Source organism: Lathamus discolor, chromosome 2, assembly GCF_037157495.1.
Source record: "Lathamus discolor isolate bLatDis1 chromosome 2, bLatDis1.hap1, whole genome shotgun sequence".
NCBI lineage: Eukaryota > Metazoa > Chordata > Aves > Psittaciformes > Psittacidae > Lathamus > Lathamus discolor.
Genome location: NC_088885.1, coordinates 86,051,468 through 86,077,684, shown reverse-complemented (window position 1 = coordinate 86,077,684; position 26,217 = coordinate 86,051,468). Strand labels below are relative to the sequence as shown.

Sequence of the window (26,217 nt, the reverse complement as noted above, 5' to 3'; positions counted from 1 at the left end):
AACCTGTAATGCCTGCATTCCTTTATACCATGCAAGATGAGGATGGTTGATGATGAGAAAAAATGAAGACTGTTGGGAGGGGCGGGGGAATCACATGTAGAACAACTTTTACTGAACTGATAACCTACTTCTGCAGCAAAGGAGATAAAGCTCATTTGTGTTACAGAATTGAATTAACTTGTGTTAATTTCTCACTGTTTTCACTATAATCCCAGGTACCTTGTCGGGCAACGACTTGTGAATTATGAACGGAAGTCTGGTAAACAAGGCACATCAACAACTCCACCTCAGTCTTCACAAGAATAGATGGTCATAAACATCTTGACCTTCCCTTTGCCTTTACATGTCCTTTTTTTTCATAGACTCTTCTTCAGTCTTTGGATATCTCTTCCAGTAATGCTCTCAGCAGTGTTTTGGCTTCTGTTAATAGCATCCAGATAGCAGTTAAGGCTCTGTTCCTTATCTGCATTTTTCTGATGTTATCAATGCTGTCTGAGGTCTGTATATGTGTAAATAGAAGTATCCTGACACCCTAAAACCTTGGATTAAAAAGAATGTGCATTGTACATCTTTAAAAAAGTATATTAATTTATTAAATCTAGTTGTCACTTTATTTTGGACTGCTGTTCTGTTGACAATGTGCCACAAAGCAATACTGCAGAGGCAAGATGTTTTTATAAAATTTGGAGCTTACTTTATGGCGTTCATAACAGTTCTTACTGTAGTAATATAGTATGAGTTTTCATGAGTGGAAGAGCCACACAGAGAATATCAGAAGTAAGTAAGTGTCTTACAGTCAGCAATGAAGTGGCTGTGGTGAGAACATAATGAACTATGTATCTTGCTGTCAAGTCTTTTTTATTATTTTGTATAACACCAAAGCTGTTGTACATTTTTCTATTGCCTGATTGTTTTTCATGTGTCTGAGTTTGTAATATTGTACAGTTGCTGTTAAATCAAGAAAATACTTCCTCTTCTGAAAATTCAGATGTACTTGTTGAGACTCAGCTGGGTGTTTCATGTGGGGGGACACAAAGGGGGTGGTATCGGCTTTAGGAATCAGGATTTCCTGAACTGAGACAGTAAATAATTTACTAAGGTTAGGTGATGGAAGCATTTAAAGGTACCAAGGAAAATTAGATAGGTTCATAACTGAAATTGTAGCCAATTTCTTATCAATAATAGAAATTTTCAGGACCTCAGGGGGAGGGATGAACCTTATCTGATGTGTTTGCACAGAAACAGCAGTGTAAGCGCCATTTTGACCTGGTCCTTAACTAAAGAGCCTGAAATCTTTTTTCCTGTAAGTTACCAAAGTTGCAAATTTTAGTATGAATTTTATATTGCACAGTTACTTCAAAACAAAACAAAAACCCAAACAAACAAAAAAAAGAGACCTACAACAAGTATCTCTTTTCTTTTGGAATTGGTCACTGTGAATTTTTATGGGAATAATATTTGGGAAGTAATTTACCTTGTACCATTTATTGCCTGTGGGGCAGGGAAACACATGCTATTAAACAAGCAAGGAAAAGTTAGCAGATTTCTTTGCAAGGACACAGTAAAACAAGAGCCACCAAATCAAGTCTGTGCTATTTCTATATGTAGATAAGAGTTCTTTTGCAGTAATGTTTAGGGGATTTTTATGTATATATTTTAAAGAAACTACATAACAGTATTGCAAAGCTTTAAATAGCATCAAATCTCATATGCTTAGATTGCAGCATCTCTTGTAGATTAAACGGGGGAAATGTGAGTATCCATTGCAGCAATCAGAAGATCAATGGAACATTAAACTTGCTGCTCGGTACACTGTCCTTCAGTGTTCCGTACTTGACCATATGTGTATATGATTAATACTTGAGAATCGCTTGGCAGGTGCTTTGAGAGTGTCATCTCCTTTTATTGATGTTGCATCTCTGATCTGATGTGTTTTGAGTTAGTGTGGTTCAGGCTGTGATGGTGGCAGTTCATTTTCCAGTGTCTGTACTCATGTTTGGAGGCAGTGAGCACAAGCCAAATGCATCTGAATCTAGTGGCAGGAGGATTGGGCTCTCACTATCAGAAGGTCAGAAACTATTATCTCACAGAATCACTGTTGTCCTGATGGTTTTGAACCATAAATATTACCCTTTGGAGCGATTTATTAGGAAACTTCCAGTGAACTGAAATCATAGAAAAATAACCAAAATGTTTTTCTCTCATTCACTATTGCTGACTAAATGCTAAATTCAGTATTTGCCCGATATATTTTTGGTGTTCATAAATACTGCATTTGACTATTTACAGTGGTGTACATTGTGGGACAGATACATTTTCACAATATTAAACTCACTGGTAACATACATTCTTTCTTACACCAAGATTCTCTCTTTGACATATCTTTCATAAACAGTTCCAAAATGGTCTTACCACTCAAAGATTGTGAGCACTCCTGCATATCATGCGGAATTTGCAGCAGTGTGGTTCTTGTAACTTTGTGTTTTTATCCAGACAGACTGGTCTTAACATTAAAATTTATTAAGAAAAAGACTTTTTGCAATTTCTTATTGCTGTTGTTTTGCAAGTCGTAACAGAAGAAACTGAACGAGGCATGAACCAGTCATGCAGTGTGAACTGTAGCTATTTTACTGTAACTTACATTATCTGTATTCACTCTTTGTTAGGGAGAACTGGCTTCAAATCAACAGTTGTGCTTGCTTTTGCACTGCTTTATAGCTTCCAGGTGAACTTTGTTTCTGAAACTGTCCTTTGTGAATTTTTACAAAATCTCATCTCCCTATATCCTTATTTTTGCATGTGTTTTGGGAAAGAAGATGAAGTTGTATAGAACAAGAATTGAGTAACACTGCTTTTCTATTGGTTTAAATTTTGGTAAGTTTGCCTTACTGTGCTGTGTGTACTCCTCTGGCATAGAAACTTGATAGTAAGCATGTAAGTAAGTTAACTGGCTGTTACTAAGACAGCTGGGAGCTCTGTACCAGAAGCTTCCATCTCTGCTAAAGTAATACAGCATGCAGTGGTCATATTACTCTGCAAGCTGGAAAAAGTCTCTGTGTGTGCATGTGGTTTTACCACAACTTGACACTGAATCTTGGAGAGGTTGGAGAAGCAACCTGGCCTCGTTTGTGTATCCCTTCTGTGGTGCTGAGAATCTGCTGCTGTTAGCAGTTCTACAGGCCTTCATCAAAGAACTGTCAGATGGCTCTGTAGACATTTTTTGATTACTGAAAGAAGTTAATTGTGGCACAGCTTTGGTTTTACACAGATTATTTTGATTAAAAACAGTAAAAACTCTGCATCTTTTCTCTGATTCCCTCTTCTTTGCTGGGTAAAGCCTACCTTATTTGTTCAGTTTCCAAGGGCCCTCCAAGACCTGTAACTATTTTCTATCAGCCCTTACCTCAGTAAGATACAATCACAGAATGGTTTGTGTTGGAAAGGCCCTTAAGTTCATCTAGTTCAAACCCCCCTGCCATGGGCAGGGACACCTCCCATGAGGCCAGGTTACTCGAGGCCTTTTCCAACCTGGCCTTGAACACTGTGATGGAACATTCACAACTTCCTTTACTCTCACAGTAAAAAGTTTTATCCTTGTATCTAACCTTACTCTCCCATTAAATTTTCAGTGATGCCAGCTCCAACATCAGTTACAGCACTCACTTTTCAGCCGAGTGCATTAATTCCTTGCTTTTTCCTAAGCTCAAGCAAAGGTCTTCATAAAACTGCACAGCAGCCCTGTGGTTCTTCGGAGGACTCTGTAAGAAGCCCTCTGCCTGGTGTGTTGACTCCACTGCCTGACAATACTAATCAGTGCCATTTCATTTCCGCATACTGCACTGTCTCCTCATTTATGTCTAGACTGGAAATTCTCCATGGCAGGGGCAGTGTTCTTGTTCTGCTCACCCTGTGAAAGGGCAGCGTACAGCCTGAGCAATGAGCGGGGTTCTTGGTAAAAACAGTGTTACAGTAGTAAAATATCAAGCAGAGAGTTGAATCTCAGAAGTATGAAGTTCAGGACACCAAAAAAAGGAAGCCCTCTTCAGAAACGGGTAAGGGAACAGCTTTTACAGAGTATAATGGTAAGTTAAGAGTTCTCTGATGTTTCAGTTCTTGCATGGATTGACTGAAACTAAAGAATTGCATGGTTAACAGGGATTTTATTAAGTCTGATTAAGAAGCAGAGCTTGTCTGGAATAAGTTCTTAGTTTGGAAGTCACCATAAATTGAGAAATGATAGGCTGAAATCAAAGTTACTCAATAATAGACATTTCTAGAAGATGGCATTTCCAAAGGTCAAATTCTGTTCCAAACTAAATGGAATGTTTGGAATTCAGTGTAACACTCAGGCATGGAGCAGTACCAACATAATTTCACAACGCTGCGCATTGGTTTCGCAGTTTACACGCTTACTTGCTGTTACCTCTTGCTTGTTGAGTAGTGGCAAGTGCCAGAGCTGCGTAGCCACTTTTGAGGTTTTTTGCCCCTGTATAAGGAGAAATCAAACATACCATGAGGTTGGGGCAGGGGCATTACTTACCCTTCCTGGTCTCATTTATGTTAAACCACTTGGCTTTGAGGAGCACCTCTGTTCCTGGAAAATGACGCTACTTTTACCTGGCAGGAAAAGGCTTGCTTAACAAAACCAGAGAGCACTGCGGTGCTGGAGCAGCGGGACAGCCCTCGCTGCCCTGTCTGCGCCCATGTTGCCAGGTCTGGAGCAGCAGCGGGTACGGCCCGTGCTGTGCCTGGTGCGACAGTCCATCGGCAGCACTGCAGTCCTGAACCGCCAGGACTTTGACGCAGCAGCTGCTATGACGGGAATTTTAGGGAATGCATTGGCTAGGTCTGTTTTGCAGCTCAGTCAGCGTCTGTTCACATCTCGTTCAAGCCTCGCCTGTTTGAAGGAGGACTCCCGAAACCCCCTCCACGTCTGTTTAGAGAGGGGACGCTGCTTATTTTGCACAGGGCGCTCGGCGGTGCAGCTCAGCGGGCTCTTGGCTCTTCTCCGCGGCTGCGGAACACCGCCCGCCCCGTTAGCCCCGGGGCCCGCGCCCGGCTCCTCCCTCCGCGTTGCCCGGCAGCGGGGCGCCGCCGGGGGCAGGAGCGGCGGCTGTTGCCGGCGGAGCGGTTCGGGCCTGTTGTCTGGGGCCTGGCGGCGAAGAGAGCGGTTGGCCGGCCCTCAGCCCGCGGGCCCGCTTGCCGGCAAACCGGGTGACCGGTGTCACGGCTGAGCCAGCCTGAGCTGCGTGCCTTCAGCCGTTGGGTTCAGCTTTGTGCCGGGTACGTGCGGCTGGTGGGGGTGAGTGAGCGGAAAAGTAGGAGGTAAGAGCAAGGAGGGGTGCAGAGATGAGGTGACCTCTGTGTTCAGCGAGGGAGTTGAATGGGACGAACCTACCTGTATGAGCAAAGCGCAGCGCGCAGTTGCAGCACGCTTTTTGATCATCAGGCTGTAAGGTTTTCATGTAAAGTCTGCCAGAAGCACAGATTAGTCACTTCTTGCTACATCATTTTTTTGGTTTGGTTTGTTTTAATACGTAAACATATTATAAACTTGGTAATCCACATACTCTAGCTCCTGTACAAAAACGACAAGACTCCTTGGTGTGCAGTAGTGAGTTGTCAACACAGCTAGCTTTCACATGGGCGTGAGTGGTGTGACTTGTCTGGACTACCAGCTTCACAAGTTTATACTGTGGTAGGCTTGAGGAGAAAGGTTAGATTAAAACTACCTAAAGACACATACTAAAGCCTTACCCGGATCTGTGGCTGGTGTCTCAACTCCAGTCTTCTGCTCGGTGTTGACACCAAGGTTGTTTGGAGATGCACAGTGCCTGTCTGCTCACCCTTCCGAGTCTGTCTGTTGAGTAGGACAGGAGAGAGTTTGGGTACGAGGTGAGCCCCATGTGCACATGCAGCTTTGTATTCACATTGTGTGTCGGTGAACTGCTGTTTTATGACTCTTTTTCAGGTCTGTGTGTCTGAACACAAACGGACCATGCCTCTTCCAGAAACCATGTTTTGTGCTGAGCAGATCAGAATCCCCCCTGAGCTACCTAATATTCTGAAGGAATTCACCAAAGCTGCTGTTAGGACTCAACCTCATGATGTTTTGCAGTGGTCAGCTGCGTAAGTATGGTGTTCACATAACAATGGAGTGCTATGCATATGGACCCACAAAATCTCACTGCTGTTTAATGTACAGTGAAGCTGGCTGTGACTACTAAACCAACCTGTATATTGCCTGTGTGCTTCTGGGCCTTAAAAATGGTGATACATTTCCTGTTTCATTGAGGTTTAGGGCAGGCATATTTCTGGAATAGTTTGGTTTCCAGACAGAAAAATGCATCTTAATTTTTTGGTTATTAATTTCTCTGTCCTGAAGACCAAATATTTTTCTTTTTTAATTTTCCTCCTCCTCTCATGTGAGACTTTAATTATGGTAATTTAAAGGAAACCTAGAAACTAGTTTTCTCATTCTTAAGCTTGCTTAGGTTTCTGTTTTTTGTTTCCAGACACAAAATTGAGGAGTGTCCTTACATTTTACTGAAACAGGAAAAAATCCTGAAAAGTTGCAACTTAGGTGACAGTACACATAATAAACCTCTCACTGTAAAGTTAATTTAAGATGCTTGGGGTGATGGATGTGCAGTGAGTTTGCCCCAGCTGAGCAGACAAAAGCAGCAAACACCAAGGAAGGTAGCTTGAGCCTGCAAGGGTATGTGGCTGGTGAGAGCAGGGGCGGTGTGACACTGCCATGGCCATGCCACCAGTCATACCCTGACCTTTGCTTGAAGATTGCACTAGCTCGATGAGAGGAGTCCCTGCAAATGGGTAGGTGGTTGCTGCTGATTGCACGTCCGTCATTCTGGAATATGCTCTGGTGTGAGAGCACCTGTGGCAGAGCAAAGTCAACCTGCGAGCCACGTGTGGCAGGGCAAAGTCTGGACCGGTGAGCCACGTGAAGGAGAGCAAAGCTGTGGTTTCACACTCACTGCCAATCATAGAATAGAATCATAGAATAGTTAAGTGTTGCAAAGGACCTCAAGATCATCCAGTTCCAACCCCCCTGCCATGGGCAGGGACACCTCACACTAAACCATCCCACCCAAGGCTTCATCCAACCTGGCCTTGAACACCGCCAGGGATGGAGCATTCACAACTTCCCTGGGCAGCCCATTCCAGTGCCTCACCACCCTAACAGGAAAGAATTTCCTCCTTATATCCAATTTAAACTTCCCCTGTTTAAGTTTCAACCCATTACCCTTTGTCCTATCATTACAGTCCCTGATGAAGAGTCCCTCCCCAGCATCCCTATAGGCCCCGTTCAGGTACTGGAAGGCTGCCATGAGGTCCCCACGCAGCCTTCTCTTCTCCAGGCTGAACAGCCCCACCTTCCTCAGCCTGTCTTCATACGGGAGGTGCTCCAGTCCCCTCATCATCCTCGTGGCCCTCCTCTGGACTTGTTCCAACAGTTCCATGTCCTTTTTATGTTGAGGACACCAGAACTGCACACAATACTCCAGGTGAGGTCTCACAAGAGCAGAGTAGAGGGGCAGGATCACCTCCTTCGACCTGCTGGTCATGCTCCTTTTGATGCAGCCCAGGATACGGTTGGCTTTCTGGGCTGTGAGCACACACTGAAGCCGGCTCATGTTCATTTTCTCATCGACCAGCACCCCCAAGTCCTTCTCTGCAGGGCCGCTCTGAATCTCTTCTCTGCCCAATCTGTAGCTGTGCCTGGGATTGCTGCGACCCAGGGGTAGGACCCTGCACTTGGCATGGTTGAACTTCATAAGGTTGGCATCAGCCCACCTCACAAGCGTGTCAAGGTCCCTCTGGATGGCATCCCTTCCCTCCAGCGTATCAACCGAACCACACAGCTTGGTGTCATCGGCAAACTTGCTGAGGGCGCACTCAATCCCACTGTCCATGTCAGCGATGAAGATCCTGAACAAGACCAGTCCCAACACTGATCCCTGAGGGACACCACTCGTTACTGGTCTCCAGCTGGACATTGAGCCATTGACCACAACTCTTTGCATGCGGCCATCTCTGTATAGGATGTTACAGTGTTGTAGTGCTTGTCCCTGTGAATAATCAGGAGAGATCAGAAGGGCAAATGCTTAGTTCTGCTGTGCTGTTTGCTGTTCATTTCAGCCAGTATTTGGACAACATGGGGTAGCCTGGGCATGGACATATGTGCCAGGGCAGGTGAAGGAGGATGAATAGAGAAGCCCTTAAATTAGACCTACCGCTAACTGAATGAAAACTGAGGTTTCCTTGCATAGTTCAGATTGCTGGCCAGCTATGGCAGAGGTGGTTTCTCTTAAGGCTGTGGTGGCCTTATAAGTGAAAGGATCTAAATCTAATTCCCTTTCTGCTCTAGTCTTACAATTTATTTTGGAGTTGACAGAGATAGCAGAAACACTGACGAGAGAGTTGCAATAATAGCCATTTGTGCTTCTTGGGTAGTGTGTGAGGAGAATGTTAAGGAAATGAGCCCTCAGGTGCTCATCAATCAAATAGGAAAAGCCTGCGCTTCAGTTTGCAAGCACACTCTGATGTTAATAAATCATTGCCTTTGCCAAGAAGGGCTGAGTATGTCACGCACAAAGGAAGGTAAATGCCTGAAGAATTATTAGAATATCTTAAAAAAGGAGTGTGTAAAGCCTAAGGATCACGGTTTCCACTGAAAAGAAAGGTGGTATCTAGGGCATGGGGAGATGAGAGTTTTGTGCATGGGTAGCTTGCCGAGTGCTGCCACTCCTGCATCAGAGTGTGTGGATTCATTCACTGGACTGTAACAGCATTTATTTATGTACAGCCTGTAATGGCCATAGGCATTCAAGTGTGTTCTCTTCCCATTCACTTAGGTATTTTTCAGCGTTGTCAAAAGGTGAGACCCTTCCTGTGAAGGAGAGGCTAGAAATGCCTTTAGCAATAGAGGAAATGGATGCTGTTTTGACCCCAGGACTCCTTAAAGTCTTGCACAAACAGGTATAAACCAGCCTTTATCAAATGCACAATGCTGTTGAGGAATGCTGATGCATTGGGGATAGCTGGAGAGACTGATTGTCAAATATCTGATGTATTTTGGGGAGGGATAGTGTTCTTAGTTTCATTCTGGTTTTCAGAGTTCTTACTGCAGTACCACGATTTTGTTTAAAGCTTTCTCCGAAAGGCATGGTGAATGTTGCAGAACTGAAGGAGAAATGGAAGCACTTGTGCTTGCCAGAGGAGCAGCTGGAAGTTATCCTGCAGTTGGACAACTTCGGCGAGGAGGTGGAATGGATGAAGTTTCTGGCACTTGGGTGCAGCATGCTCGGCAAGGTACGGTAACAGCAACAGCAGCCCTCGTATCCAAACACAAATGGTCATATATGATCATGTATGGGGTAGACCACAGAACAATTAGTGCAAATGGACTTTGGGGATTGCTTTTGCAGCAGCTGGAAAAGTGGCCTCTGTGTTTACTTCTGTTCCCCATCAGCTTTTGATCAGAAAAGCTTAATCAGAAGGACAGCTAAGTCCTCAGCTTACTGCGAGGGCATTAGAAGAGTAAGCATGTCTGCAGGGAGCTTGGACCATGAGAGAGAGGATCACGGAGGAATGATGCTTATGGCATCAAATTAATGATGCTTATGGCATCAGTATAAATGTCTGTGAAGGAGAACTGGAGGGAGAAATTAAACCATCAATTCATAATTGATTGTGCAGTCAATTAAATTCTCACAGAAGCAGTTAACATTACTAAATCTAAATTTAATTCTTTTAATGTCAGTAATAAAATCTCAGCAGAGCATTTCCACAGAATGAGAGATTATAAAATGCACTATGCTGATGATTTTATGAAGTATAACACTGCTAATGATTTCTGCAGTAGGGAAGAAGGGGTACTAAAAAGAAAGTACATATTAGATAATATTTTGACAGCATTGCAATCTCTGGAAGTCCTGAATGCTGTCCTGGCCTGGTGGTAGAATTATGTGTGTGTGTGTATATATATATATATATTCATTTCAACTGTGTATTTCTTGATTCTAATCCCACCCCCCAACATGATTTTGTATTTTGGGCTCTTTTCTGAATTAAAAAAAAAAAGTAACAGCAACATTACTTATTAAAAAAAAAAAAACAACAAAAAAAAACAAAACCAGAGTGACAGGAACCTCATTCTGATGGAGCTAGACAGCCTAAATTTACCTCCATCTATCCATCCTTTCAGATATCAAGTCAATTATTTGATTTCAGCTGTATGTAATGAAACCTAAACTTCTGTTTCCTAAACCAGAGAGGAAGACACACACAAGAAATTTATTTCCTTCGGTGTAAGTTATGTTCATAGTTGAATAAGGTCACAGTTAAGATACAAGAGTGGACAAGTCTGAACTTCTTAAGAACACCAGTGATCTGAGGTATCTTTCTGCAAAGCACTAGTGTGTTTTTACAGCCTTGGAGAAATGACCACACAGGTTAAATTCTTTCGAAGATGGCAAAAGCAATGTGAATAAATTTGCTGTGTTGTGAGAGAGCAGCCGCTTGGAGTGGCAGGAGCAGGAATGGCAGTAGTGGGGTAGGAAAGTGCAGGGGGTAGGTAGATAAAGTCTGCCATCGTATAGGCAGCTACCTCTCCTTTCGCAGAAAGGCCACCCACGGGAGGAATTGCACTAAATAAACTGTTGAAGGATTATAAAGTGTCACTTCTCTGGCCTGTGTTCTACATATTGAACAGACACTGTATTTATTTTAAATATTGCTGTTCTACTCTTAGGAAATACTTACCTCTTTCCAAAGGCATTGCTTGCTTGTTAATACATAGGTAAGGATACCCTTTGAAAAGGTTATAGCAAAAATGTTACAACTTGGGTTAAAAAAGGCCTGTTTGGGGTTTTGTTTGTTTTAATGGCATGCAACCAGTCTTTGACTCAGTGAAGCTCTGTGCTGCATTTTTCTACATATTTCCCTGAATAGCTTAGCATGCATTGGGCACTGTGTTACCATAACAGTGTACTGAATAAAGGATTTTTTCAAAGTATATTTATTTGGAAGTAATACCTTGAGGCATGTTTGATTTTAAGGGAACTTAGACATTATTGGGCTTTGACTAAACTGGAATATGCTTGAAAGGCTTTTTGCCTCAGTGCTTTTTCCACTAACTACTATAATGGGACTTGCACACAAATAAGGAATGCAGTAAATATCAGCACTCCTAAAAATTAATATAATATTATAATGCCATAATAAAAATCAAACCCCTATCAATTTTCTGGGCTTTTTTGTAGATTTTTCTTTCTTAACTGCTGCTGAGAATTCAGTTAGATCCATTGAGATAATAAATACACACACATATCTCTGTCACTAGGTATAGTGATGTTGGAGCTTTTACAGTAGCAGAGCAATTTGGCCATACAGGAACTAGGGCTCAGGCTACACCATGTGATACAGAGGGTACATTTGAGCTTGAAACCTAGGCAACCATGATAAAGCCTTCATCTCATTTACACTATTAGTGGCTTACAGTGTGGGTTTTGTCATAGTGTGCAAAGGACGTTCATGGCTCTGATACTGTTCCTTTCATTTCTTGATTGAACCCCCCTGCAGTCTTTGCTGAGTTCAGTGAAACATGCTTGTGAAATCTTAACAAAGGACCCAGAAGGTGGAGCAGCTCGCATACCCTTCGAAACATTCTCATTTCTTTACTTGTATTTGGCCAGTATCGATGGAGAGATACCAAAGGAGGAAGCTGAAGTATTCCTCCACAAAATTAAAGAGGAAGCGTAAGTAAAAATCCATGCATGCAATTTTAATGTATTGAGCACCTCTGGGTTCTCCATAAGCCTTTACCTTCAGGTGAATAGTCTGTCTTCACTTTGGGCACAGCCATCATGACAGGGGTAAAGGTTGACTGAGGTTCTGCCACCATCACTGATGGGCTCGGCCTCAGCCAGTGGTGGGTCCATCTTGTAGCTGGCTGGCATTGGCTCTGTTGGACATGGGGGAGGCTTCTTGCAACATCTCAAAGAAGCCACCCCATGTAGCCTGCCCTCACCTTTCCCTCTGTCACTGCCAAAACCTTGACACACAAACCCAGGTCCACATACATGGGGGGTCAGAAAAGCACACACCTGAACTATTTGTTTTGCATTAATTACCAGATTGACAATTTATTAGTAAGAACCAATTTTTAATCACCCTGCTCTGGCTTGAAATATAACCCTCAGTTATCTTGTCCAACACACTTGGACTTACCATGTTCAAATGTTGTTCTAAAGCATTTCATTTATTCTTTTCCAGTGACAAACAATCTGGCATGGTGCTGCTCAGAAACTTTCTGAGCCAGGCCTCAACACTGTTTTGATCAAGACCACTCTTCATCATCGGGTGAGATAATTAAAAAAGAAAGGTAAGAAACAAATGTGCAGGAAAAGAATCTGTGTTCAAAGGACTGTTATTTGCACATCACAATAAAAGACCACCCTCTCCTGGCACTTTCTTTTCTTTATCGCACTCCTGAACTCTTCCTTCAGTGTGCCTCTCAAATATTGATGCTTACACCTAGGGAGTGATACCTTCACTCCGTATTTTGGTATGGATCTTCCTACCTATACCTTGCAAGTGTCGTAAGAAAAGAAGTAAAAATAGAATTAAACTTAGACTGGACAGCTGTACTTGGTGTATTTCTCATTATGCTTCTGCTAGCATTGACTTTCTGACTCTTACACAAATACAGCTTGTCTTTTGACCACCTTGTCTACTCGAACACGCTCTCTTAAATGAGTAGTTCTACCAAGCCTTAAGGAAAGTTCATGAGAACCCTGTGACTGAGCTGGTAGAAGAAATATTAACTCAAGAAAGAACTGCAATGGTTCCTTATTTTTTCCCCTCTAATTAGGACCTTTCACATAACTTAAGTAAGCCTCTTTTTCCATTCTTAGATAGACTTGTCTAATTCAGGATCTGCTTTAAAATACATTTTGTTTTCTGACAAGAAAAGCTACTGCATTTGTCATGTAGGTGACATGAGTTCAGCGTTCTTTTGAGCTGAATAGCTGTAGTAGGTACAGAAGTCTAAATCAGAACTAGACTTATTTGTGACATCTAATCACACTTCATTGAAGAAACGATTGAGGTGAGACAGTGTACAGCAAAACTAGAGCGATTCCATCGACAGAAAAGGCCAAAATCAGGAGTATGCGGAGTGCCCTCTCCTGGCAACTCGAGCAAGCAGAAGAGTGTCATAGGAAAGATGAATCTGAAAGCTTGTTCTTTTATAGTTACTTGCTTTGTTAAGGTAGCAAGCTTGGCTGGTGATGTCTGACCTTGCTGTAGTAGATTGTGTGAAGAATTAACTGGGAAATTTTATAATAAATATCTCACTGAAGTTAAGTGAATCCTCCTGCATGCCCTTAGTATGTACACTTACTTGCTAGTCTGCAGGATGGGAACTCCTCCTAGTTATTTCTGGAAGTAAATGGGTAGGCACCTGGTGTTTGAGAATGGCATTTGGCAATATTAGAGGTGTCCTTGGTGTCTCCCCACTGGTTTCCGTAGAGAGCTATATTCTTGTCATCTTTGCCACATGACATTGATCCTAAATTTCTTTGAGCTTAGGAACAGCAACTTTCCCGTTGTGGTCCTTTTACCACTAGCTGCAGTTGAAGACACTTCAGCCTGCTGGAAAACTCTGAAATGTGCCCTCTCCCCTCTGGTTCATATGGTAACCAGGCAGGAAGCACTGCCGTTCTGGAACCCAGTCCCAGAGGTGACAGTGTCAGGTGGGAGGGTACGAAGGGAGCTCTCTGCATGCCTTTTCCATTTGTGATTGATGCCAGACTCCAGCAATTAGTACTCTATCCATCATGTATGGGCCAGGAAGGCAAATTAGTACAGCCTCTCTGAGATTTCATTCTTCAGCCTTGTGAGACTGAACTCAGATGAGATCAATGTAATTTATTAAGAGATGCATTAGTGAAAAAATATACACATTTTGTGATGTATACTGCTTCCATCCTGACAAACCTTCACACTTTTGGTCTCCCAGCACAGCTGTAGCACCAATAATATGTACACAGCATCACCGTCCCTGGCACAACAGCAGTAATAATAGTTCTTGTGCAAGTCATATTTTGAACAGCTGACAAACAAAATAATCAGGTTCTTGCTTCTACTTTCTTCTTTTATAGTTGTGATACTTTTCTTCATCCCTGAAACAAAACCATAAACATTGTGTGGGCTGTTAGGCTCTGACTGACAAAATCTGACGGAAAAAAAATACTTGGAAAATGGAAAACGTTCATTAAATGTAATGCTGCTTTCTTCTAAGGAAAGAAAGTAACCTACTTTAAGGCAGTTTATTTCCCACGCTGTTTAATCAAAGCCTTGTCAAGCAGTGCCATAGTGGCAATTAGTTTAGGATGAATTGCATCACTGGGAAATAAAGCCAGTTTTGAGATAAGCAATCATCTCCTTCCGTGCACTTACCTACAGTATTTCTTCCATACACACCAGGAACAATGCCACATTTCTGCTGGCCAATAGTTTCTTTGCTCAAACACAGGTCCCACACACCTATGGACTTGCAGGTGCAAACATGCCCTTGTTGATGGCATTAGAAGTGTGGCCTAGATTTGTTTTCTTTTGCCTAAAAATATATCCAGAACTACTGAAAAAAACCCAACACTGTTTTAAAGCAACTACCTTTGAAATGCTACTCAAGTGATTATGTGTATATATGTATTGGTGAAAACAATCTTACTGATTAAGTCAAGTCCCAGTGCAAACTAGAGCAGAGATCAGCACAAGACATGACAAGCCCACATCACTGGTTAAACAGACAGCATGCTCCCCTGTGCATATATTGATCAAGGAGTAGAATAGCCAGCAACAGTACTGTGCTAATCCTGCAGCATGCAGCTCAAAGTGTCACCTTTCAGATGTGAGGGTAAATCCTGAAGTGGGGATCAGAGTTTATGATCTCACAGCATGTCCTGTTTAGTATGAGTAGTCTCATGCCATTGGCTTGTTACACAGTATAGGAGTTGAGCCCAGCTTTTTAACCGAACTAAATAGTCTAATTCTCTGCACTAATTTCTTACAGACAATGCTGCAGCTGCCTGATTCAGAAGCAGACTTCAGCTGTCACCATGTCTGCTCACCTCTCTCTTTTTCTCCTAGAATCTCTGTCTTTGCCTCTTTCACGACTCCTCCTTCGTTTACTTGGACTCCTGCTGCTCTCTCTCCTATGCCTGGTGCATTCAGTATCTTTGGAGCTTCCTCCAGACTGCCGGGAGTCCACCGAAGCTGACCGCCTGTCTTCCTTCCTGAAACAAAGGTTATTGAGTCTGTTCAATAAAAACTGTTCCATAGTCACTGTTGATTTCAGCACCACATTTATCATATAATGGCCCAGTAAAGGTTTAAGACAGAGAACGCATCTTTTATTAAGGCTCTCTATCTCCCTGAGAAACACGATACATCCCAAAAGAGGCCCAAAGTCCGTTTTCTTGTATATGCATCTCTCAGCACACTATTTAATAGTTATTTCTTGCAAACACTGCCCCTCAGTCTTACATTCTCTGCCCATGGAACAGGAGGCAGTAGAAGGGGTTCACTCTGTTTTGCTTTCAGTGCCTAACTCTTCAACAACCCGCCTTTAAGCCACTACCTACAGCTGGAGAACGCAGCAAGCTTGATATCCTGTATGGCCTTTTCATTCACCTTCATTTTAATGCTGAAAACACCTCGAGTTATCACCTTTTAATTTGTTTCAATACCATTTTCATCTCAAAGACCTTCTGAAGAAGCACAAATAGGCTATTGCCAGGTCATGATTCCATCTTCATTTCAGTGACAAATGTTTGGAAGAGTGTGCGGTGTTACGTGATACAGGAAGATACATGTATATATGAAACACACTCCCAGTTAGCACAGCAGCATTCACAACGATAAGAACTTTAAAGGGTCCCCATGTTTAGTAACTCAGGAAGACCTTTCTTCTGAAGCATTTTATATCTACCATAGCATTTCCTGTCATGTGGTAGGGAAGGGGAAGAAACTGTACACTTCTATTTTCAAGTACCCTTCTGTCCCCAGCTATCACATGCATACGTATTTGGACACAAGAGGGAGCACTATTGATTCCCCAGCTCCACCAAAACCTACCTCTTCACCTGGATCACTTGTAACTTACCTTCTTACCCCTGAAAGCAAGCTAATAATTCCTTTTCCCCTCATCCCTCATGCAGGCAGAACTTCTCAAGCGAGAAATTAATAGCATTAGCAGAAAATAAACTGTGCACGTGTCTCAGCCAAGGTCGATAATGTGCTTCTAGAAGAAGGTGGTAAGACACAATCACAGGCCATCAGCTCACTCACATGCCCAAGGAATTTGTCAACTACGGCATACCTTCCTGAAGACTTTGACTTTCCTCCTTCACACATCTCTGCATTATCCAACCTATTCTCCTCCTGCCAGTGATTGCTGAGTTCTTCCATATGCACACCAATCACATCCCGAATCACCTGGAGATTAAGATATATTGAAACAAGAAAAGCAGCATGTCATGGTACTGGCCTGAATTTGCAACTAGACAGGAGAAAGTAAACATCCCCCCCCAAACCTATAATTGGATGGTTGAATGGAAAGTCTGATTTGCAGAAACAGGTATTTCAGCAGCAATTTAAACAGCAGTCAGTACTATTTAACTACAGTTTACAACAGACAGTCAACTACATCTTGCTGCCATTTTCACATTCAAAATGTGAGTCAGAAATGCCCCTGTTATTTGTAACTTGCTGAAATAAACAAGACATTTTCTTTGCCTGAAAGGGTATAGCATTGTTCATGCTGATATATAATAAGCACTTCTGTACAAAAAACGCCTTATTTTCAGATCTCACCTCAGTGTAAGACTTCTTTGTTATATGAACGTTCTTAGCCCTGTATGACTGCCGCCGCCTTTTGTAATCTCGCATTTCAGCCAGAATTTCAAGATGGGACTTGGGACCTTTCTGACTGTCATCTAGTGAAAAATTGGAAGTAAAACAGATGGTCATTAGCAGGACATTAGCACCTGCAGGTATGCAAGTCTGGGGCTTTAATAAAACAAGTCTGAAACAGAAAATATATTGTGTTCTTTCTGAAGTTTCCCCAGTACTTAGTAACTACTATGAATTCAGCACAAGCTTCCTCTCCAACCTTTTTGCTAGCTGTTTACACAAGACTAAAAAGCCACTGAGCAAATCTCTTACGTGATCTCAGTCTCCTAACAGTGATCTAAATCAACATACGGGCTTGCAATTTCATCAAATGGCTACAAAATACAGGCCATGTTTTCATAGCCAGTATTACAATAAGGCACAGAGACTGAGAAAGCCAGATTCTGTAAATAATATACCTGTGTAGATCACAAACACTATCTCCTACCTCCATGCAGAGCAGGGCCCACAGGGTAACACTGATGCTTATGTTGCACTTGGTACAGTTACAAACTGGCATGACTCAACAGGGATGAGAGACCTCAGTCCAACACTCCTGTTTGTATATTGCTCAAGAGCTCCATCGGATGACTGCCAAACTTTCTTGTTTGGCTTTTACTCTTAAGTGATCTTTAATCTCATCAGCTCTTACAGCAAATACTGTTCTCAAGTGCGTAGTAAGTTGGCAACATTAAGCAACCTGTCAGTTGCAGCAAAGACAAAAGATTCATCCACCAACATACACAACATGTGTGCCTGGAGCAGGGCACTGAGGCTCTCTCAGATGGAACACAACATAAAGGATACCAAACTAGTGTTTTCTGATGCTAAGTCTTCACTGAGGCTTTTAAGAAAAGCATGCTTTTCACACTAAAAACAGCACAAGCAATTCTGCTTGGCTTGCAACAAAACTCATCTAACTACACAAAATGAAAGATCCAACACAAAACAACAGATAGTTCTTCAAACCTTGGGTGATTTTTGCTGCTAAATCCACAAAGAGGTCACTGTCATTTTCTGTTATTTGGGACCTAGACCTCTGTTTCTTTGTTTCCTCAACAACATAATCATAAAGAGCAAGGCGATCAGCTTGAGTCAGGTCACAGGTGAAACGCTTGTGATTTTGGGGAACTTCTACAGGCAGTACCGAGTAAGATCCTAGAGGCAGAACAGACAGCTGTTATTAGTAAAATAGCATAACTGTATAGGAAAGCACAGAAGCTCAACAAACAACAATGAAGGAAATACTGTCTGAATTCACCTGTCTGAATCTGAAAGGATAAAAATTGCTCAAATTATAAAAAAAAAAAAAAAGGTCCAAATCCCTCCCCAGCCCTATGCAGGCTGTGTAACCTTTCTTTCTTATACTTTTATTTACAGGTTTTCATATGCTTTGAAGGGATCACACTAGGTTAGTTCAAAACAACACTCTGTGTTGTCCCATCAATTTCAGCTCTGGGATTACACGAGAGAAGAGGCAGAGCTCCAACCTGTGGGTTTGTCTTACTCCTAAAATTTTCTTTAAAGTACCATCTGCAAAATACCTGCTCCTCTGCCAACAACAGTGAAAGCTTCTAGGAGACTAAACAGCTGGGGACTATGCATATCAGTGTCACTCCCACTGTCACTTTCTTTACAGAGCTCTTTATTCTAGGCTGACACAGGCATTTCTAGCTAAGGCTACAAAGGCACTTTCAAAATACTTCAGATTAGTTCAGATAACTAATGTTATGGAAACACACACACTGCCTGCATACTCTTCTTTCCCTGAATGCTCGCAATTTCCATTACCTGGTTAAAACACATATCCTCCAAACAAATAATAAATCCATTCTCAATCCATTGCAACAGCAGCAAAGTGACCTCCCTAAGGACACAGGATGCAGTATTCTAGGATATTGCCTGCAGAAAAGCATTTTACTTGAGAACATTCCAATTCCCAGCAACTATTGACCTGATCTCCATAATCCTGCTCTCCACAATGCAACCTTCTCCATGCAAGGCACAATCATACCCAGATGATATGACACAGACATACCCAGATAGACAGAACAGTCAGCAAGTAAGGTGGGGTTTATGCAGGAGCCTGCACAACAGCAAAGCTACTGCTTCTCTACATTATTCAGCACCTAACAGTAGCTGGGCATTCTTTCACCTCCTGATTCCACTAAAGACACCAAAGAAGAGGAGCCACAATAACTCTGCAACAAACGCAGAAGACAAGGTTTTGTCATTACTGTACTTGAAGCCAAAACCAGAACTTTTCCAGTCCAAACTAACAGATTTAAACATGAAAACAAGAATTTCATTTTTAAAAGGCACTGTTATACAGGGTCACAGAAGCCCATAAAAATGCCCTGTAATGCGCCTGTAATTTTATAAGACTTAATACCAGCCTTCCTGTCCTATTACATAGCCAGCTTAAAGAAGGCTTTAAATTAAATAAAGAATACTAAGTCAGTAAATCTTGCAATAGGCCAAGATACCACAATGAGAACTACCCCAACACAGTTGGAACACAGAGGAACACACGCTTGCAGTGAGTAGCAAACGCTGGCACCTAGTGGGTCATGGATGTATCTTTGCAACGCACCACTTTAAAGGGTTTATGTGTTTCTTTACTTGCATGTGAGTGAGCAGCCGTGCGGTTCCAAGTTACAGGCTAGGCTTAAACCATGACAGCTTAGGACAGTCTTGCAACAATCCAACATAATAATAGACATGTTGCTTGTGTTTTGATCTGAGGAGTGGTGGATAAGCACAAACAACTCATGTCTAGCAATTAATCCTTAAACAAAACATTACATGAAGAACCATCACACAAAGAACAAGGCTGAAGGCAGCATTAGAATAGTTTGAGCCACAAAGCACAGAAGGAAACGCAGGCAGAAAGTAAAGCGTACGTAGTGGGATAGGAAGTGAAGGACTAGTGCTTTAAGAAACTCCTTGATTTTGCAGTTTTGATCTTCCAGTCCTGCAGAGAACTAGAGGTGTGAGCACAACGGACTCGATTTCTCTTATCAGGTTTTCTCTCCAATCAGAGAAAGTAGTTATGCTCAAAAAAATACAAGTGAAGAAATATTTAAAATAAGTAAAAAAAGTCTCATAGCAGCTCACAAGTGGAACGAGGAAGCTGCGACAGGAGAGACAAGAACAGCTCTCCATGAGACCTGATACAGTTGCCTCAGTGTCTGCTTGTTACTTACCTTCGCTGTAGCCTGTGCCTTCTCTGGCACTTTGAGCTCTAGCTTGTTTAACAATCTGAAACTGTAGATCTTTATCTGCAGACAGAGAAGACAGAAATATCACAGAACTTTTACGCTGAGTACTTGGGAAGGTTAGTCTTTATTCCCCAGCTTCTATTACGGTATGTTTCAGAACGTTGTATTTACACATAAGGGAAGGTCTGAACTAAAAATATCATTTGAATCTAATACACATTTGAACTGAGGGAAAAAAAATAAAGTAAAAAAAAAAGGGGGTTCTGAGTTACAGGGATATAGAAAAAGACATGCATGTGTATTGCAACTCTCTTCTCTACTGTTTATATACCCCCAAATTGTAGGGCCAGTTTTTTCACCTTCTAAGCATGTGTTTTAGTCCACTTCTTGCACTTGATGCAAGACCATAGGAAGAACCTGGAAAATAATCTAAGAGGAAAAAAAACGTTCCTCCTTGGATTTCAAAATGAAAAGTGACCTACACAGCAGAAACGCACGGCAACAGAAGCATAGCAAAATAAGGCAACCTACAATGGTGAGAAAATAAACCTACTGACAGAAACACGCAGGAGTTTTAGGAAGCCTGGCAAAGCTGACCAGGCATTGGGGTGTGCTACTGCCAAGACTTAGACTCTACCCCATGGGGTCTCCCCTAAACCCCATCCTAAGCTTCCCCCAGTGACCTCTCTGCAGCATTATCCCCTGCGGGTCTCCCCCTGGGCACTTCCCCTCATCCTCCGCGCATCCCCCAGGGTGTTCCCCCCGCTCTCCCCTCAGCCCCAGCTGTGTCGTCGTCCCCACCCCCCCCGGGGCCCCCGCTGCCGCTCACCCATGGTGACGGTGGGAACCTTCAGGTTTTCGTAGAAAACGCTGGAGTCGTACATCTCGGCCTGCGGGACCAAGCGCCTCAGTCAAGGGCCCGGGAACCCCCCAGCGACACCGGCTCCGGCTTCTGCTGCCGAGCGCCCCCGAGCCAGCGGGGACCCCCGGCCCCGTGCCCCTTCCCCGCAGCCGGCCCCCCCCGCCTGCCCACCTCCTCCTCGGCAGAGTAGCCCATCTTGCGGAGCCGGCAGGACGCGGCGTGCCTCTCCAGCGACGCCGGCGGGACGCGATGATGGACATCGTAGGGGCATGGCACCCGTTCCACCTGCGGCGGGACACGGGTCAGAGCGAGCCCCACTGCCGCGGGCAGAGCGCGTCCCCCCCCGCTACCGCCGCCTCACCACATCGCCGAACCACACCGCACCAGACGCCGCCATCGCGGAGGGGCGCGCAAGCTCCATCACCACGGGAGGCGGGACACCTGACCTCACATCCGGAGAGTCGTGACGGCACCCACGGCAGGGGCGGGGTGGTGAGGGCGCCGCCTGCCGGCGGGACGATGCGGCGGCGTGCGGGAGGACCGCCGGTCCCGCCGCCTTCCGCGGGTGTCGGGCAGCGGCCGGTGCGGCCGGGAGTGGTGCGGCCGTGCTGCGCGGAACCGCGCTACCGAAGCACAGGCCTGTTAGCGACGGGGCAGGGGGACGTCAGCCTCGGCGGCACCGAGCTCTTGGTACCTGCTTCCCTCTTGCGACAGGAGGAAGCAAGGAGGCAGCGGTTCAGCCCCGTGGTGCGTGAGGGGATCCGTAAGGAATACAGTACCCCGTGCAGGGCCCGGATGCGTGATTCCTCCCAGCACCCCTCCCGAGCAGGAGCAGCGCAGGGCTCAGGGCAGGGGGAGCTGCATGGCTGCAGCATGCCCCAGGGACTACTCCTGCCCGTCACTGGGCCAGGGTGCTGAGAACCTTCGCCTGGAGGCTGAGGGAGCATCAGAACTCAGTACGACTGTAACACAGGGTGGAGAAACAGCTACTGTCCTACCGGATAACTGCCTCCTGACTGACATTTGTGCTTGCCTGCTTTCGCTATGAGAAAAGCACATATGGCTAGAAGGAAGAGTGGGTGTAACAAGGCAGGGTGGGGGAGGCAGCGCGACAGATGCAGCTGCCAGAATGGCTCTTGCACATCTGCTGTCGTTAGCAGATTACAGCCCTTGCTCTCCTGCACAGTGAATTCGGGACTCAGCTGGAATTTCAGCCCTTGGAGAGATTTGCTGCCTCTAGCTGCGTTTGCCTGGGGATCTTTGACTTCACGCGGTACAGAATACTTACAACGAAGACTTCCTTCCCAGCTGCCCTTGCAACTTAACCTGTGCTGTAATAAACGGGAGGCAGGGGCCTCTGGCACCCCTTGGTGAGGCTGATGGTACTCATCTCAGAGCAGCTCTGCTCATTTACCTTTGTAGTGATGCTGCCTCTCCTCCCTTACCCCTAGAGCCCGTGTGTCAAACTCATTTCCTCCAGGGAAGAAGATGTGGTACCCAAGCTGGTAGCATGGGCGTCACTCAGCAAAAGCTACTGTGGATAGAGAGAGGTTTTGTAAAGATGAAGCACATAGACACTTGAATTTCATTTTTCTGTCACTGCTGCTATTAGCTCCCTGCTGTCTTAGACCACAGCTAAGATGCTGCATGCAAAATCTGTGGCACAGATTCAGCTGAATCAGCTTCATTATCTGTAGGGACACGAGGTGAATTTCTGTAGCATGCATAAAGCGATTCACAGAAATACTCTTGATGACATAGGCAATCCCTAGTTCCCGTCTGGACCCTTGACCAGAGTTTATTTTCATCATTTGCTCTCCAAGTTCTAGTTTAAATCTAGCTCATCCCAAAGGGCTGGTCTGGAGCAGTACAGGTGCTGATGGCAACCAGGGAAGTCAAGAGACTGCTCAGACCTTCTCTGCTGGGGAGTGCAGCTGATTTACTCCTTCAGCTGTGTATCACTCAGAGCCTGCTGCAAGTCCTTGGCTCCTAGATCTTTACCCTTTTGTATGTTAGTCCAGTTAGCAACTGCAGCCTAAGGTGTATTTTATGAACTGCAGTACAGGGGACGGTTCCAAACCGATATACAGGTGGCAGCTCCAGCATCTGTTAATGCCTTATTGATTTCTCTTTCTTTATCTCCACGTGATGTCTCGTGGAGTCAGCAGACTTAGATCAGTTTATCAGGTTAGTATCATCCTTATCTTTAAAGACAAAGCAATTGAAAGCTTGGTGTTGACCCCGCATGACAGATTTCTGTGGAAGCTACATAACCATCTGTGCTTAAACATAGTGACAAGACATACCACTGCAGGAATACTGATGGAAAACATTCTCACTTGACAGAGCTGGGAATTCACCATTAAACAGGCAGAAATAAACCTAATGTCCTGTTGCACAATGGAATTTTAGTATATGTGGTTTTGAGCTTGCACGGGTCTTTCTGTTTAAGCCCTAGCACCTTCAGAGTTGCTGCACTGTGATTCTCAGTCCTTTGCCTGCTCCTTCTGCCCTTTCTTTGCTTACCTGCCATTTCCTCCTGGGTTGTTAATGGCCTGTGATAGGCACAGTCCCCATCGGCTTCGAGCATATTCATTTATTTAACACCCTCTGTGATTAAGCATAATCCCTGTGAAGAAGGAGAACCTCTTCCACACTTTTTGTCACGAATACTGCCGAGGTGGAAACCAGGTAGACCAAAGTGTGGCCAAGGCTCCGTAACTGTGGAGACTGCTGACTTTTGGCTAGTGACTCAGCCCCTGCTTGTCTTTGCTGTGCCTGTGCCCTGCATGTCACAGGCATGAAGATCCTCGCAGCAGGATGCTGCGTGTGCTCATTGCCAAGGAAGCACAGGGGTTTTCTTCTAAAGGAAGCCTGGGGTTTTCTTCTAAAAGCACACTACTGATGTCCAGTTGATTTCCAGTTGATGTCTGCTTGAAACTGATAGATAAGGATTTACTCATCTGCTTGCTGTTTCCCCGTGTCAGTCCTCTTAGGGAATCTTTCCAGCTGAGTGCTTGAGGTGAAGTTGTGTAGCGCGTCCCAGCCAGGAGCTTGGGCGTTGCCTTAGCTGCTGAGCAGATCTGTCCCATCAGGAGTTAGCTCCCTGCTAGTGAGAGAGCCCACACCATGCAGAGCCATGCGTCATGCAGCAAGCTGCCGTGCTCTGTGACCGGGGCTGTAAAAAGCTCCCGCCCAGGTCAGCCAGCTCATGCTGACAAAGAAGCAGCCTGACGTCGGGAGTAATCCAGTATAAATGCACATCCCTTCTGGCAATACCCACAGGTACTCTGCACTGCACATAGCCTCAGGCTGCAGCCCCAAAAGCTTCCTCATGAGGGCAAGGGTCCCATGCCTGGGAGAGGCATGAGGGAGGCTGGATCGGGGCCTCCTGTGTTGATGTATCCAGGATTTTCAATGAAGGTGCTGGGTGTGTTCATCAGAGGTGGTCACTTAGCAGTGCTGCTTCTCTGGGAAGGTCTGAGAGCAGGGTCTAAGTGCCCAGTGGGCAGAGGACAGCAGGTAACATGTGGCCACCTCCAAAAATACATGCTTTTATTGCCTCTGCTTCATTTTCCACAGTAATAGGTCCCCACCCCAGGGCAAAAGCTAATGAATTAAGTATTTGTTAATTTGTGATGTGTCTGAAAGGTGTTAGCCAACTTACACCTTCCTCCCTCTGTGAGTGCATCTAAGGCTCAGCAGCAGATGAATGCTGCTGCCTGAGCTGCTGTCCCAGCTTTCTGCCAGACCTTTGTCCTTGGGTTGCTGTAGCCCCTGCCTGGTGTGTGTTAATAGGATTGTATTTCCTGAGCACAGGGAACCTGCCCAGCTGATCACCTGCCAAAGATCAGCTGGAGCAGGCCATCTCCTTGGTGCCCACCCATCCCTGTGTCAATGGGACATGTGGATGTGCCTTCCAGGCACAGACGCCATCCCCTCCCTTTGTGCCACCTGCGACCTCTGAAGCACCTCACGCTTCCAGGCGAGCCAGCCAAGTCCCAGCCCTGCACCACTGCACCACAGCCAGCTGGAGCTCTTCCACACCCCAGCAGATGAACTGCGACACAAGACAAGGCAACAGGGAGCTGAAACAACACAGACCTTACAGCGCACTCTGCACTTGCACCACTTCTAAAGCTTCAGAGCAACACCGAACTCGTGTCAACTGCATGTATTAGTTGGTGCTGAAGCCCCCTTACATTTGCCATGTGGGCGCATGCCCTAGTCTGTGTTGGTAAAGGGAACTTCAGCCCTTCTGCTGGGGGCCCTGTGTATGCCCCATGCATGGGGCCAGCAGTCCATGTCTGGACACATGGATCAAGCCACCTGCTTTTGCTGTGTATGCAGTCCTGTGCAGCTTTAGAGGTCACTTTAAGAACGTGGCCTATAATGTTTAGCACTATTAGCACAGTGAACAATGATAGCTGTCCCTAGCCATTTCTTCTCATAAGGGTGTGTGAAAACAGCAGTATTACTTTAACCTGAAGCAACATTTCAAGGGAAGTCTTGGACAGGAAGGAGAAACTTACTCACCCGCAACGATTTCTTTGGAAGCAGGAGTCAGCAGACACAACGACAGGCCAGGTTTTATAACAAGCTTAATATTCTGGGTGTGGATTTGCAAGTGCTGCCTACAAGCATCCTTCCTCTTGCAGGAGGATTAGCACAGGAGATTACAGATGCCCTTTGAAGAGTTTGGCGTATGCTCAGATGGTCACACCATCTCAGGCTTCCCAAGCACATGGAGGGGCAAGAAAGAGAAAGCAAGCACAGGGCAGAAACGGAGATCCCGGTCAATAATTGCCGATAGGGAAAGCACACTGTGGCTTCAGCTCTCACAGGGGCTCATAATTCAAGATCACTGTGTTTGCTGAGCTCATCAGTGACAGTATTTCATCAGCTCAGCACTAAAAGTGCACCCCAGCGGCATCACATGGGGAAGCTCAGCCTCTTGGCTGAGACACAAAACAGAAGTGTTGCTTGCTTGTGGTCAGAAATGGTCCTCAGGTGTTTGTGCGTGCCTGAATTACAGCATCAAAATCCATGTCCTGGGCAGTTTCTCTTGACTGTACACATACAAGTCATTCCAAGTTTGCACCTAAGGTACTGTGCTCACCACACACACACTGTGGTCTCCACATCCCTCTCTTC

General features: G+C 44.7%; 3 protein-coding genes across 7 annotated transcripts in view; 2 read left to right on the top strand and 1 right to left on the bottom strand.

The window, feature by feature from the left end:
• MARCHF6 (membrane associated ring-CH-type finger 6) overlaps positions 1 to 3,301 on the top strand; it is a 48,983-nt gene extending 45,682 nt beyond the window's left edge. For both annotated transcript variants that reach the window (XM_065667624.1, XM_065667626.1), the window contains exon 26: positions 216 to 3,301. In XM_065667624.1, the coding sequence (XP_065523696.1) occupies positions 216 to 306 (91 nt within the window). In that variant the 3' untranslated portion in view covers positions 307 to 3,301. The remainder of the gene's footprint in view (positions 1 to 215) is intronic.
• Positions 3,302 to 5,031: 1,730 nt separating this feature from the next.
• On the top strand, positions 5,032 to 15,372 carry ROPN1L (rhophilin associated tail protein 1 like). 4 transcript variants are annotated; one of them, XM_065667623.1, is made up of 7 exons: positions 5,032 to 5,325; positions 5,972 to 6,129; positions 8,877 to 9,000; positions 9,172 to 9,333; positions 11,605 to 11,780; positions 12,298 to 12,406; positions 15,101 to 15,372. In XM_065667623.1, the coding sequence occupies exons 2-6, from the start codon at positions 5,999 to 6,001 to the stop codon at positions 12,359 to 12,361; spliced, it is 657 nt and encodes a 218-aa protein (XP_065523695.1). In that variant the 5' UTR covers positions 5,032 to 5,325; positions 5,972 to 5,998; the 3' UTR covers positions 12,362 to 12,406; positions 15,101 to 15,372. The 4 variants fall into 4 exon arrangements, with proteins under 4 accessions (XP_065523695.1, XP_065523693.1, XP_065523694.1 ...); XM_065667621.1 differs by having other exon boundaries at positions 5,060 to 5,283; positions 15,178 to 15,372; XM_065667622.1 differs by having other exon boundaries at positions 5,060 to 5,302; positions 15,178 to 15,372.
• SNRNP48 (small nuclear ribonucleoprotein U11/U12 subunit 48) lies at positions 13,934 to 21,512 on the bottom strand. Its single transcript, XM_065667619.1, has 9 exons — positions 21,425 to 21,512; positions 21,235 to 21,348; positions 21,031 to 21,091; positions 20,187 to 20,261; positions 17,950 to 18,138; positions 16,903 to 17,024; positions 16,409 to 16,524; positions 15,159 to 15,323; positions 13,934 to 14,207 (listed from the first exon to the last, which is right to left on the bottom strand). Exons 1-9 carry the CDS (start codon positions 21,482 to 21,484, stop codon positions 14,168 to 14,170), a joined length of 942 nt encoding a protein of 313 aa, XP_065523691.1. The 5' UTR covers positions 21,485 to 21,512; the 3' UTR covers positions 13,934 to 14,167.
• Between the last annotated feature and the right edge of the window lie 4,705 nt (positions 21,513 to 26,217).